The 16,107-nt window shown below is 31.6% G+C and overlaps 1 protein-coding gene across 2 annotated transcripts; it reads right to left on the bottom strand.

Annotated features, from left to right (window-relative positions):
* Window positions 1–13,005: 13,005 nt before the first annotated feature.
* LOC107866390 (COMPASS-like H3K4 histone methylase component WDR5B) lies at window positions 13,006–14,281 on the bottom strand. Of its 2 annotated transcripts, none has more exons than XM_047409298.1 (2): window positions 13,906–14,281; window positions 13,006–13,224 (listed from the first exon to the last, which is right to left on the bottom strand). In XM_047409298.1, the coding sequence occupies exons 1-2, from the start codon at window positions 14,104–14,106 to the stop codon at window positions 13,132–13,134; spliced, it is 294 nt and encodes a 97-aa protein (XP_047265254.1). In that variant the 5' UTR covers window positions 14,107–14,281; the 3' UTR covers window positions 13,006–13,131. The 2 variants fall into 2 exon arrangements, with proteins under 2 accessions (XP_047265254.1, XP_016567960.2); XM_016712474.2 differs by having other exon boundaries at window positions 13,006–13,214.
* Between the last annotated feature and the right edge of the window lie 1,826 nt (window positions 14,282–16,107).

Below are 16,107 nucleotides of genomic sequence, written 5' to 3'. Positions count from 1 at the left end.
TTACGGAATTCAAGGTTCCTAACCATCAAAATTCATAATCTAATTTATGAAATTCATGTTAGGAATCTTTAATTTATAGTCTAGGTCGTATTAAAAACACCCACGAGTATTTCCCAAAAGAATTCCACCAATAAAGGTCCTAAGATGTTAAAGGATTAAAAGATGAAGAAAATAATGGAAAAACTTACCTCAGAAAAGGAATTTCACCTTAATCCTTGGGAAATAACCTCTCTAGGGTTGGGAAATGAAATTTGGAGTTTTTCTACCTCTTCAACGAAATCCCATTTCAGCCTGGATAGTGCTCAGTAAAACAGTTATAACTTTTTAATCCGAATTCGTATTGAGGAACGGTTTGTTGCGTTATAAAGAGGACTCAGAGATATTTTATTTGATAGGTAATGGACCCCCTAAATCCTTATATTGTAAGATATATGGTCGTTTGAAGTTAGCCCTAATAGAAACCCATATTGAAACTGTATCGATAAGAATGTTATAAACTTAACTATGTGTTAGGGATATTGTACGACCTTAATTCATCCTAAAAAAGCTTTAAAACTAAAGTATTGATATTAGAACTCATGAATAATTAAATTCATCGAGATTGAGTCTATCTAGACATATCCGAAGGCTAAAATCTTCGCCGAAAAATTGAAGGTGACATAACAAATACAATATTGGATATTTTAGACCCAAGTTAATATTGAGGAGTGAAAATTAAGAATTTTATTGAATTTATTATGAATAATTTAGTAACAATGAAATGGATTGTTACAGTCAAAAAGTAGGGGTAGGCGTTTGGTACTCGATTAGTATTTTGTAAATTTGGGTTTGATAATTCGGTAGTCGGTATTTGAAAGTAGATACCATGTACCATACTTTTAATTTTTTTTGGTAATTTCATAATTGGTAAATTAAACTTTGATCTGATACAATATTTGGTAATACCATATTCCTATTTTGTCTAACAACAAATGTATTCAAGTGAATTGGGTTAGTCTGATTAGAGATTTTGACTAATGCTCTTGTAAAGAAAAATGGAGAACGAAGGGTGGACCTTTTGACATTTGGGTTTTGGGTTGACAATGGGACGATTAGATACAAAAACAACAATAACAACAATAGGAAAAACAACATACCTTGTGCATTCCCACAAAGTAGGGTCTGGGGAGGGTAAGATGTACGCAACCCATACCACTACCTTGGTTGATTAGATAATTATATATATTTATGGCTGAACCTTTATTTAATTAATAATTTGATACTTGGTAAATATTGAATTCCAAACTGTATTAATATCTTATACCAAACCCAAACCTGAATATCATGATTTTGAATTTTACTCCCAAATTTTGTACCAAATATTGAATTACCGAATACAAAATATCAATTTTTTTTCGTTTGATAATTAGGTTTTGGTATTTTATATCTAGCCCTATCAACAAGGATGACCAGTCAATCAAATAAGCCAACCAACAAGACTAAAGTCAACAATATATAAAATCCCCAATTCACTCATGAATCGTCAAACTTATTTATACCTTGTACACACAGATTAAGGGTCTTATGATCTCCCACTAGTCATGACCTATAGGGGCCGAGCTCTGTTTATGTACCATATCTCAGACACAAGTGCCTGTCAACCTTATTCCATTTAATCTCGTGAAAATGTCCATATACCAACACACCCCACAAATGAACAATATAATATCATAACAATCACAAAGCAATGATATCAACATTTACACTTGAAATACCAATAAGATTTACATATAACTTCATTGAAAATATGATCACACTTACATAATCTAACAACTTTTTACCCTCTTTATATTCCTTAACAACATCCATCAACAAGAAATACTAAGAGACAGTTAATATGCACACATAAGACAAATTGCATTAAACTACATAATCATTGTCTACCTTAATCCAAGCTTGACCCACTCAACTAAGCTTGAGTCTTGCCTTTTCGTGCAAATTTCCCTTGATTTGGTCTAGCAACATAAATAAACCACACAATCAATCCAATGAACAATAATGTTGAGAATTACACCCAATCCCAACTCCTAAGACCAAGTTAATGATCATTCCTCTCCCATTCTAGTGATTTTTTTTTACTATAATTCATCTAAAATCTACCAATTCGTGGTTATTTTAGTGAATTAATAACATGCAAGCTTAAATGAATAATAAACCACCAAAAACCAAAGGGTTTTCTCCTAATTTACCCCCTTGCACCCGAAAATCAGCTAATACAAGCCAAAACTATCCCCCAAAAAACATAAACTAGTAATTCTAAGGTTAATTAACCTAAATACGAGTTAATAGGGATAAATTACTTACCTAAACGACAAAATACAATTAAAACTAGTTAAAATCACGCAAAATTGCCTCTCATTGCCCTAAAATATGTTTTAGAAGAGTGAATGTTTTTGGAGATTTTTCTAAATTAACAATACTTCGCGTTTCTATGGAGACATACATCATTGTAGCGACTTGCTATATTAACATATGTCCTTGTAGCAACATTTGACATTGCTGTAACAGGAATTATTCCACTTTAGAGCAGGTCACTATAGCAACATACATGTTGCTATAGCGATATAGACAAGGCAGAATGTCAAGCTTCCTTTCATATTTTCTTTTTTCACAACACACCTTCAACCAAGATATTTCAGATCAATCCCTTTATGTCGAGATCAATTTTGAGAGTTCTACTTACCTGAATTAAGTTCCAAAAAGTGATATGAGTTCTCTATCATCTTAGCTAACATAAAATCAAATCCAACACTTTCACATTTACCTAATCCATTTCCTAATTGCCCTAGACCATAACTCGCATAGATTTTATCCGAGACTAGCCTGTCCTAAAATTTTAAACTTCAAATCCAAGAAAAATCTTAATCTTAATTTTTTTGGACGAGGAACTTATTTGTAACAACGGTAAGGATTGTTACAGTTGTAGTGCTATTTTCTCCCACTTTCTAGTGACTTAAAGAACTTATTAATTTTGGAATTTGTATTTAAAGTAATCTCTGTAGGAAAAGTCTCATTCTAGGAGAATATGAAGCAAAAATGTAAGAAGTCAATACAATTATTATTTGAAAGACTACGAAGATGGCATGATAACTACACTAACACAACTTGTTAGGATTTGGATCAACTGGATGACTAAGTTGTGACTAAGAATATAACAACTCTTGCTCTCAGTAATGATAATTTAATTTCTTCTTCAAGCTCTAATGAAGCAAACTCACAAGTGAAAGAAGAGTGCTTACTTGTCCAGATTAGAGGTTAAAAGTAATTTCATATTAGAGTTGATTATTTTGTTTTATTCATTATTATTTTTATTATTACTTTTGCTTAAAGTTAATTGCTTGTTAAAATGATAATACTTTGATCGAAAAAGTTACAACTCAAAAGATGCAACCACATCGAGTTTGAAACTTAGAAAAAAATAAAACGATCATGGTGGAACACAATGATGATGGACAAAGAAGAGATAATGGTTCAAACTTGGTTGTGTGATTTCTTGGCACTTTCTCAAAAATTGGTACTTTGTTCCATATCAGTTGTAAGATGAGACAGGATGCCACACGCGAAAAGACAGCTACTGTGACAACTTATTAGGGTGACTAGTGATGAATATAAATCATTCATGTATTTTAATAAATAAAAATAATAATTTTAAATAAAAAGCATATATAAATATATTAAATTCTCCTACATTTTCTAACAAATATTACGGGGAGAAGAATGCATGAGAAATGAGAAAAAGAAAGAAAGAAGATATAAAGCAAGGAAGGAAGATCCATCTGCTACAAATTCATCAAAGACTAAACAAGGAGAAGAAAGATAAAATCATGAACGTTCATGAAGGCTTTTGGATTTCTCAACAAAGTTTCATGATAAATGTCATGCCAAAATCTCACCAAGATTATGTCATGACCCAAACAATCATGATTGACACCCACCATAACCCATGGCGGGAGAACTATGCTTAATCCAAACCCTCAAGTAACCTAATGTCACATTTACATACACATTACCCTACTTTATCATTAAGCAAGTCTAAATTTTCTTAATTAAATTGCTAAGTAATCAACATCAAACCAAAGAAATTATCTAACCATTAATACAGTGAAAACCCCTCTATTTATTACAATTCCCGGGACTCGATGTCACCATACAAAAATATCTAAAAGAATATCAAGTCTAAAAACTAAATGATTATCCAAAACAAGAAATGAATAAGAATGTCTTAGTCCCAAAAAAAAAGGATGTGAATCATCATAAAAATATTCAATGGCTACCCATTCATGGTGCTCACTCTTGAAACTGAGTCTGGTACTACTAGAAAAATGTGAGGTCTTGTCTCAAACACCAAAAGAATTTCTGCACTCAACAAAAAGAAGAGCACAGGTAGCATCAGTACAACAACACGTACTGGTAGACATCATAGGTCTACTCAATCTGACAAAAAATATATGCAAAGCAATCATCACAACTTTCGTAATAAAAAAAGGAAAAATCACATAAATATACCATTTAAGAATTAATATTACAAAACACATGGGTATTATTCTTTATTTACAAAATATAACTTTTATTTACAAACTCTATTATCTATTAAAAACTGTTTTTTATTCTCAAATTGCTTGTTTTCCAGAGATAATGAAAAGGAAATATATTTTGGAAATTAATAATTACTTGTTTTTCGAAATATGAATAGAAGATCAAGTTAAATTTAATGTAGATAATGATGTTGATGAGAGAGAAGCAATGAAGTTAATGAAATCGTGGAATTGAAAATAAATTGTGAGAAACTAAAGGACCATTAAGTTACCCACGTAATTCTATTTTCTTTTACAGTATTCTATTTTTTTTTTAAAATTATATTTGATATATTTTGTTAGATCACATTTTCATTGAAAAGGCACTTAACCAAAATAAAAATTAATTTTTTAATACTACACACTACTATTACGAGCTATGTACCGTAAATACCACATTCTCTTATATTACTAGATCGTGAAGTCCGTGCCAACACGGGACCAATATATATTATTTTTTTATTTCAATTTATGTGATATAGATGAAATTTGAAAAATTAATAAATTTTTTATATATTTTAAATATTTTACATTATTAGTTATTGATTTATAGTATTTTTACATAATTTTGGATACTATATGCTATTTTTTTGTTCCAATTTATGTGACACTGATGGAATATTTGAGAAAGTCAATCAAATTTGTTATATAGTATTAGATATTTTAAGTTGTTAATTATATTATGATTTATACAACTTTCTACATAGTTTTCAAGTAATACCGCTCTATCGCAAATAATATGACATTGATAGAATTTGAAAAGTCAAGTAAATTTTGTCTACATCTTTCAAATATTTTAGATTGATAATTATTGTGATTTATATTATTTTTCATGAAATTTTCAAATAATGTATCTCAATTAATGTTGCATTATTGAGATTTACATCACTTTTCACGAAATTTTTAAATGATATATCTCAATTTTTGTTGCACTGATAAAAAGTCAATCAAATTTTTTTATGGGTGTCCAAATAATTTAAATTATTAATTATTATAATTTATAATATTTTTCACATAATTTTTAAATATATATGTAACATGTTAAATATAAAAAAAATTAAATTGAAACTTAGATAATCAATTATATTTTTAATAGGTTTTTAGATTTTTAAGCTATTAACTATTGTAATTTACAATACTTTTTTGTCATTGTAATCTAATATTTTAAGCTGTTGGCTATTATAATGTATAGTACTTTTCTTGTTCAAACTTTTGTGGCGTTGATAGTCAATTATATTTTAAAAAATAGTTTAAGTTTTTAATTATTGTGATTTATAATACTTTTCTTTCTATTTCAATCTAAGCGACACTGATATAATTTCGAGAGTCAGCCAAATATCATGATTGAAGTAGCGAGGCAGACATGTCTTAAATGACCCATAATAACTAATTAGAAGTGATATAGAAGAATTATTATAAAAATACATGTGAAAAAAATTTAAGGGGGTCTCATATAAGATGCAAATTAATTTAAAACATCAATAGTTAATGTATTATTTTATATCTATTTTACCTTTTTATTATATATTATTAATTTTTTAATACTTAAATGACTTATAATAATTAATTAGGGGTAGTATAGTAAATTACGATGATATTTGATCTATATAAAAATAGGTGTATCAATAATTGTATGGTGTATGAAATTTGTATGGGATGTGTTTTGAATCAACTGGAGAATTTACTATCATTAATGGTGTTTTCTCCTAAAAAATATTAAAAATTAATGGTGTTTTCTCCTAAAAATATTAAAAATTAATGTCAATTGAATTAAATAAATTAAATTTAAAAGCATAAATCAATATCAAATAAATGTGTTATTTTTTTGGATACCTTATGTAATTTTTTCAAAACTTATTGAAAAATAAAATAGGAAAAAATTATAGGATAAAATATCAACCATGGATAAAATATCAACCATTAAGCTGCCCCCTTAAATTATGCTATTTTATTTACTATCTTTTATTTTTTTCTTTTTCCTTATTTGGTAGATTTTTGTTAGATTTTTATAGTTACTAAAAATTATTGATAGTTTTTGTAATATTGATTCTTAAATTGTATAATTATGTGATTTGTCCAAAAATACAAATAAGCAATCGTGGCATTTCACTTTAAGGAAAAATATAAACTTAGGCCCATGTAACTTTACCCTTAATCAAATTCAACAATAAGTCGCAACATATAATATGGTTATAAGTGGTAATTCAATGCACATAAATGAATATATGAATGCAAAATGTGCACATCATCTTTTATTTTTTTAATTCTCATCAGCATCAATATCATCTCATCAACATGAACATCAACATCATATTATCAACATCACAATCATTACCAATCTCATGAACATCATGAGTTGCATATCAACATCAACACCATCACTATCAACTCAATAATATCATATGAATGAATATGCAATGCAGTCCTTAATCATAAGTAGTACTCGAATAACATTAGAACATTCAATTCACATCCAAGCACAAAGTCAAACAAGTTTAATTGCTACAATAAATCATAATCTACCTTGAATCCTTGATTAATGTCACCTTTAAGCCACACATTTGCCTTTTCCTTCTTGTTTAACTCGTTCTTGATCTATAAAAATAAGATTACACACTCATTTCATTAATTCACCCCCTTTATACTACTAGGGATTAAAAACTACCAATTTTAACTATAAACTTGCTCTATTTCATCACCTTAGGGCTTTCTACCCCTTAAACCTCATAATTTCTACTTGAATTATCATTAACAACCATAATTCGACACCCATTAGTGTTTTCTAACGCCTTAGGATCATTATCTACTGATTTTACACTCATTCTCACAACTTCACTTCAACTTTTTGAACGAAAAAGGGTCAAAAATACCCTTCAACTATTAAAATTGGCTTAAGAATATCCTTCATTTATCTATTGAGCCAACAATACCCCTCCATCCACCTTTGTGGATCAAATATACCCTCACAATTAACAGAATTTTTTAAAACCATAATTAGAAATTCTATTGAACACGTGGAAATTTTTTATTGGTTATAAATTAAATTAATTAAAATACTAAATTAAATTAGGATTTAATTAAAATACCCCACCCAAACCCGACCCACACCATTAAACCGCCCCAACCTGTAAAATCAAAAGGGTATTTTGACAGCAAAACCTAATTTCACCCCTAAACCACTGAATGCGATCTTGATACCAGAATTTTGATGAAAGTGACAGTGAAGAAGCCCATTCTCGACAACGATTTGCCTTCTACGCTCATCAATCTATAGTATTCAAGTAAGTTTTGTAGTATCCACGTAATGTTTGAGTTTAGTTAGGGTTTAGTGTATTTTGAAATCCTACCCGACCTAATGAATATGAACACATTTTATAAGTTTTTGTTGTTTTATATGCTTGTTTATACAACTAATTAGTTTTGGATTCCATTGTACTATCAAGTTAAGGTTTTTATAATTTTGGTGTCGATGAAATTCTACGATTTTCTCTTTATTTTTATAATTTTTATATTCTGATTTTAAGGCTTTTTATGAAGTCATCGTGTTTTTATTAAACAAAATATGGAATTGAGATGTTAGGATTTTACGATATTGGTGTCGATTTGTTGTATTATTTTAAAGGTTTTTTTATTTATTTCAGATTCTTGTGCAACTGTTGTCTCAATTTTGTGCATTTGAAAGGCATGTATTGAATTTTCTATTCGAATGATCCCCTTTCATGTTTGTTGGTATCGATTAGTTTTAAAGGCATGTTTCTATTCCCTACTATTTTATCCTCTTATTTCCACATTAAATAATGTTAGATTCCTTACTTTTTATTTGTTTTTACTTATATAGTTGTCTGATAATTTCAGTTCTTTATTATTTTTCATGTGAATTTGTTAAAGAATGATTGATACAGTGGATATAGTATTTAATTATGGGGGAAAATGGGTCCTATCTCCTCAACTTGTCTACATAAAAAAACTGCATCAGTGTTGGGAAGGCTATGACATTGATATGTTATCATAAATTGACATAACTACAGAGTTCACAGGAATATTTGGTTTTATGGCTGTCAAGCAGCTATTAGTAACATGACCTAATAGTAAGAATTTTTTTCGTAAGGATGATTCAAGCATTAGGACCCTACAATCTGTTTTGTCTAGTCAATTCAGGGTGCTTTAACTATTTGATGTAGATGAGGGTGAAGCTAGTGTTATAGCTCCAAACATCTTTCTTGTTAATCCTCCTTGTTTGAATGAAGAGGATGTAGGAATAAGAATTGATGTCGAATCCGAGGAGGAGGATAATAATGAGATTGTTCCTAGTGATTATGATAGTGAAGAGTTGGAATTTTTCAGAAAAGAAAAGCTTAGAGAAGTCAATGACCAGCTGGATATGTTCTTAGAGTTGAAAAAAGGTATGTGCTTTAAAAATCTTAAAGAAGCTAAGAGAGTTGTGAGTTATAACTCTATTGCTAATAAGAAAGACCTTCAAGTTGATAAAAGTGACACTACCAGGTTGAGATATGTGTGTGATGTTAGATGTCCCTTTGAGTGTTTGATATTTGAAGATAAGAAAAGCCAGGGATTAAAATTAAAACTTTGAATACAAATCACACTTGTTTGTCAGCTTTTAAGAATAAAAGAGCTACCCAAGATGCTTTAGCACACTACTTCAAGAAGAAAATTCAGAATAAGCCAAAGTACAAGGTAACAGACATGAGAAAACATTTGAATGATATGTTTAAACTGAATGTTAGTTATTCTATAATGAAAAGGGTTAAGAGGCTTATATTAGAGAAATTGGAGGGTAGCTACATTGATGAATTTAATAAGTTGGAAGCTTATGCCCAAGAATTGAGGGAGAGTAATCTTGGTACGGATGTGATCATAAATATATCTAAAGAGGCTTCTAAACAGGGAAAAAGAAGGTTCTTAAGAATATATGTATGTATTCAGGCTCTGAAAAATGGTTGGAAAGCAGGTTTGAGGCCTTTTATAGGGTTGGATGGAACTTTTTTAAAAGGAAAATTCAAGGGAATTTTATTAGTTACACTCGGCCAAGATTCAATGAAACACTTCTATCCCCTTGCTTGGGTAGTAGTGGACAAAGAGACAAGTAGAACCTGAAAATGGTTTGCTGAGTTGCTCCAAAGTTCTTTAGATTTAGCTGATGGTGAAGTATTGACATTTATGTCTGATACGCATAAGGTAATTGCTTGACACTTTTATTTATGCTCTATTGAATTGTTATGCAACTAGTACTTTAATTATTTTCATGGTTATTGTTATAGGGGTTGTTGAATGCTATTAGTAAAGTCTATCCCAAAGCACATCATACATGGTGTGTAAGGCACATAAAAGCAAACTGGAGCAAGATTTGGAGAAGTGCACAAATGGAGAAACTAATGTGGTGATCTTCTTGGAGCACATATGAAGAAGAATTTCATGATCAATTAAAGGACATGGGAGCTTTGTCTGAACAAGCTGTCAAGGATTTGGTGTGGTATCCTGCACAAAGTTGATGTAGGGCTTATTTTGACACAGTTTGCAAGAATTTAGCATGTGAAAATAACTTTACAGAATCATTCAACAAATGGATTCTAAATGCAAGAGGAAAACCTATAATCAAGATGTTGGAAGAAATTAGAACCAAGGTAATCTGCTCTTTATTTTTTCACTGTTTGGATTTCTGAATTTTTCACTTTTTTCCATATTAAGTTGTTATGTCTCAATGTTTTCACTGTTTTTAGTTTATAAACTAGTTTTCAGTATACCTTTTTGTTTATGTCTCACTGTTTGTATAAATAGGTCATGGTAAGGTTGAGAGAACTTGAAGAGGAGGGGAGAAATTGAAAAAAAGAGTTCAGTCTATATGCCATGGAGTTGTATACTGATTACAATATGATTGTACATTGTTGTGAAGTAAAATCTAATGGAGACCAAGGGTATAAAGTGGTTGAGAGAGAAGATACGCATGTGGTACATCTTGGTAGGAAGAAGTGCATGTGTAGGACATGGGACTTGACAGGTATACCATGTCCTCATGCCATTAAAGCTTACATTCATGATAAACAAGAACCAGAAGATCATGTGAATTGGTGGTATTCAAAAAAAGCTTACATGTTGGTGTACATCCATAAGATACAACCTATTAGAGGTTCTAAATTTTGGAAAGTTGATCCTGCTCATGCTATGGAGCCACCAGAATTACAAAAAACAGTTGGTAGACCAAAGGTTATGAGGAAAAGGGAAAAGGATGAGTCTAGAAAGAGGGAGGGGGTATGGTCAGCTTCAAGAAAAGGATTGAAAATGGCATGTGGGCATTGTGGTGCAACAGGCCACAATCAAAGAAAATGTCCTTTGGTAAGTAGTTTTTCTGTACTTGGTTTATTGGCATTACTTAATCCATTATCTAACTATTTTGTCAATTTTTGTAGATTAACAGATCCAAAGAACTAGTCCAAGATGTACTAGTGTTAGCACCCCGAGATAGCCAAGAATCTGGTGTCTTCATGCCTACTCCTGGCTGTGTTGCTTCTTCAAGTCAACAGACCAACCATTCTACTCAACATGCTTGTCTATCTACTGGCAGTTCAACCCAAAGACAAATGCCAAAAAATCTGTTGGAGCTTCAAGGTCAAAGAATAAATCTATTGGACTTGAGCTACATGTTGCGCCTTTAAGTATTGCACTTGGTGATATAGATGGAGAAGCATCTGAAGAGGATGAGCAGCCAACTATACAACCTAAGAGAATCTCTGAAGCTAAGACTAGGCTTGAAGCTAAAAAGATTCCGCATCGACCAACTGGTAGTACTAGGAAGATTGGCTTCAAGGGAGATGAAAATGGTGCGAGTATGCCTTAAAAATTTGTCGTATTCACCAAAAAAGTTTGGCTTACAAAGGCAAAGCAGCCATAACTTCAAACCAGTTGAATGTTGAAAAGGGAAAAACAGTAGGCAAACTGAAGACAAAGAGGGGTGGAAAGTAATAGGGGAGAATTTGTTATTTTTGAGTTCAAGGGAGAAGAAAGAATCAGCTAAACTTCATATTTTTTTATTTTATTTTTTTTTGCTTTTAATTAGGCTTTTTAGTAGTTGTATTAAGGAACAAGTGATTTTCATATATGTCAATGGCGATGAGGTAGGCTTATGATTTTTGGGTATGCCGAGCTGTAAGTAACGATATAGTTGTTGTTTGTGATGGCATTAATTATAAACTAATTATATGTGTACTTCTATTTGAGTTGGTCTTAATTCAGGTGTCCTATCTCTTTTGTGTGGTGAAATCTGAGTTTTGCCGGCATCGGAGTATTTAGCCTCATCTGAAAAATTGGGAAAGCATTTCTAACTCACTTGTGGGAGTACACTAGGTATGTTGTTGTGTAGCACTTATGGGATTACACTGCTTATATTCATTTGGTTTTTAATTGCAGTCTGCGTCTTTGCTATAGCCCTAACCAAGATGCCTGAGAAGCCAGCATGCGGCAGTACAGACATATTAAGTTTCCTTGAGCTTTTAATGAGATGGTGCTACTTTAATGACCAATAAATTTTAGCCCCTCAGATCTTTTTCCCTTCCAAGGGACTACTTCACTGGCAACGCTCCTTTATTAGACAAAATTGAAAGCAGTAGCATTCAATGTATTGTTAATATATGATTGCAGAGAGAAGAAAAAAGTGATAAACAGTCTAGAAGATATGAATGAAATAACTTATTTTATTCATATATTTTAACTTCTGTACATTAAATGCTTCTCCTCAATATTCTGGAGAAGCAACACCATCTAATTTCTCACATGCGAAAAAGAAAATACAGTAGCCAGTTTTTTGTAACTTGATAACCAACAGTCTTCTTGCATCAACTTCCATACAATGGAGATAACTGCACTACAGGGCTCACTGCCATCTGTTGCACCTCTACGCGAGCGAACGTCCTTGGGCAAAAACCTACAAAATTAAGTAAACCACATGAGATAGCTAGAAGAATCTTGAAAGCTGAACTATGGAATATGACGTATCGATACTCTATCTTTTGTCTACTGTAAAATTATTATGCTTACATAGAAGGAAGAATAAGAGCGCAACTGGATAGATGACTCTTTCCATTGCACTTTGACTCAATCTATCATATAAAGAAAGGCACACTTTGCATTCAAAGGCTGCCTAGATGTTGGGAAAAGCCAAGGTTAATAAGTGAAAAAATAAACAAATGAGAGTGATTTAAGCACCAAAAGAATAAACAAAAGTTGTATCGAATAAACTGAAAAACTCAAAAAGTAGTTGAATTCAAACTGAATTTGTATCGAATTAACTGAAGTATCAGAATTATTGACCTCAAGAGTAATCAAATTAAATAAATACTCCAAAATTGAAGAATAAAAACTGAGAGATTACTAGGGAGGTTAGAAAAGTGGAATTACTTGCCAAGAATTCTCTGAGGAAGCTGCTTCGACCTTGAGACACTAATAGGACGAAAGTGGTCGTAGCATTTGAAACTGCTAAAAGCCAACTTCATTTGAGCTGAAGTTGTTAGTGTACCAAAAGCCGAGTGCTGGAGAGCCATGAAATTGAGAGGAGTAGAAGAAGAAGTGAGCTTGGTCTTGCTGATTGAGCTGTTTTCACCTAATGAAATGACTCATTTTATTCATAGCCATTTTGTTCAAATACTTGTAACCAATTTGTGTTTTGTCAGTAAGGCATAAGAGGTCATCTAATCCTACAAGATGTCTAAATCTTACACTTGTCCAAAACCTGGTGTAAGTGCAACAAAAGCAACTAAGCCACTTATACAAACAACTGTGCTTAACTGACACTAGTTTCTTGTTATGTGCTCGACTCTTCAAAAACATCAATGGGTGCGTATCGGATTTTTCAAAAGAATTGTACTTCTGAAGAATTCGATATGGGTGCAACATCATTCTTGAAGAGTCTGAGCAACATAGGACTTGGTAGAATTCGTTGCTTCTGTTTATGTTCTGTTTTTAACTAAGTTCCCAGTCCACATTGAGCAGCTGTTGTTTGTTTTTTTTTTTTTTTTTTTTTTTTATCATAAATCATAAAAAATAGTTTCTTTGAGACCACCAAATCAAGCCAAATGAATAACTGGTAAATGATATACATACTCAAAATAGTATATCCCAAGTTTTAAATTCAAATCACAACGAAAACAAAAACAAAATCATTAGGTAATTTCTTCCAATTTGTCCTAACCTTGGGGAAGAGAGTTACATCATACCTGGTTATAGGAATCGCGTAAAATTAGTTGAGATAAAAAAGAACTTGCAAATATTTTGAAATACTTACAAGAGCATTATCAAGGGTGGCAACAAGAATGAATTTGCCATTAGGTGAAAACTTGGCGAAAGAAACTGCAGGAATCTTATCATCAATAAGGCTCTTAAGGCAAACCTCAGATGTCATATCCCATATCTTACAAGAACCATCATGACTACCCGAAACAATCAACGACCCATCTTTATTGAAATGAACCGAAGTTACCGGCATCGAATGCGCCCGAATCACATGATTCGTCTTACCAGTTTTCACATCCCAGACCCGAAAAGTCTTATCAAACAAACCCAAAGCTATAAGATTCGTCGAGTATGGGCTTCTTCACCCTCAGTTTCGTTAAAATTCATGCTATCAAGATTGCATTCAGTGGTTTAGGGGTGAAATTAGGTTTTGCTGTCAAAATACCCTTTTGATTTTATAGGTTAGGGCAATTTAATGGTGTGGGTCGGGTATTTTAATTAAATTCAAATTTAATTTAATATTTTAATTAATTTAATTTATAATCAATAAAAAATTGTCACGTTTTCAACAGAATTTCTAATTATGATTGTAAAAAATTCTGTTAATTGTGAGAGTATATTTGATCCACAAAGACAGATGGAGGGGCATTGTTGGCCCAATAGATAAACGAAGGGTATTCTTGAGCCAATTTTAATAGTTGAAGGGTATTTATGACCCTTTTTCGTTTTTTGAATTAGGGCTAAACCTCAAATTTCACCATACATTTATATTCTAACAATTTTCAAAGATTATGAGAAGTAATTCAAGCTTAGAATGTAATAACTTATCTCTAAAGATGAAAAAAATCCTAATTTCTATAGAAAATTGCTTTGCCAGACTCCTTTGCATTTTTTTTTTAAAATAAGGACTGAATAATGTTTCTTGGTTTTAAAACTATTTGATACTGCATGTTGACACAACAACAGTTTACTACCGTTGCAATGTTTTGCAACTTAAATAGGACTCCGTTATGGTGGTACCTTTTTCTACTACAGTAGTACCACTGTAGTGGTTATTTTTTCCACCACTGTTCCAAGGCAAAAACTCGAGACCCTTCTTCATTTATGTCCATTTTAGAACATGTTCCATGAATTATGGAATTGGGAACCAATCACAGTCTATAACTCCATTTTAGGTGTTGGAAGTTACTATGACTTCCTAAACTCATTATCTATCTAACAATCAAGTTAAACACCATTACCAATACTCATATTAGTATTATAATCTCCCAAAGTAGAACACTCCTCAAGTTTTATCGAGTAATACTCTAGCCTTGAATTTCTCAAAAATAGCTTAAAGAAGGACCGATTGTAAAATTTTACCTCTTAATTTAACATAACATCAATTTTGGATTGTTACATTAGATACCAATTTACCATTCATTCATCCCTGAATGATAATTATACCCAACAACATATCTAAGTAATGGAAAGTACCTGGGTCAATGAATAAGTGCAGATATCTCTTGCACATGTCTCCCTTCGTTTCCAAAGTTGCTTTCTCAATAATATGATTCCTTTATTGCACCTTTACACACGGAATGACCCTAGTCCTCAACTTTCTCACATCTCTATCTAATATGAAAATTGGTTTATTCTTATAGGACAACTCTTTATCAAATAATTTTGGGTCTCAACGAATGATGTAGTTACCATCACTATGATATTTCTTTACCATAGACATATAGAACACCAATATAAATGCCAGATACACTAGAAGGCAAGGCCAACTTGTATGCTACTGTCACTACTCCCTTCAAAACCTCAAAGGGTTCAATGTATCATGGACTCAACTTATCCTTCATTTCAAGTTGCATTACACCCTTCATGGGTGATACCTTTAAGAGTACTTTCAACTATTTTCAAACTTCACATCTCTTACCTTATTGTCTGTATATTCTTTCTATTAGATTTGACATGCTATGATCTTTTCTATAGGAACCCTACCCTTTGTATCAAATCCTTGAGTATGTCAGTGCCCTAAGGTCTCATTTTTAATACATCAGACCATCTAATTGAAGACCTACATCTTCTACCATATAAGCCCCCAAGAAGAGACATATCAATGATGGAGTGATAGCTATTATTGTAGTAAAATTCACACAATGGTAAGTATTGGTTCCACTAATCCTTGAAGTCCATAACATAAGCCTGAAGTATTTACTCAAACATTTGGATAGTTTTGTGACTGACCGTTGGTCTAAGGATGGAAAAC

This window comes from Capsicum annuum, chromosome 3 (assembly GCF_002878395.1).
Source record: "Capsicum annuum cultivar UCD-10X-F1 chromosome 3, UCD10Xv1.1, whole genome shotgun sequence".
In the NCBI taxonomy this organism is placed as follows: Eukaryota; Viridiplantae; Streptophyta; class Magnoliopsida; order Solanales; family Solanaceae; genus Capsicum; species Capsicum annuum.
Note: the sequence above shows the minus strand (reverse complement) of the source record. Positions and strands in the feature narration are given on the sequence as shown.

Bases quoted from the DNA above. Each gene is read 5' to 3' on its own strand.
- LOC107866390 (XM_016712474.2), bottom strand. From the start codon at position 14,106: ATGCCGGTAACTTCGGTTCATTTCAATAAAGATGGGTCGTTGATTGTT. The intron at 13,215-13,905 runs GTAAGTATTTCA...AGGTGAAAACAG, and splicing joins CCACCCTTGATAATGCTCTT to CTCAATCAGCAAGACCAAGC.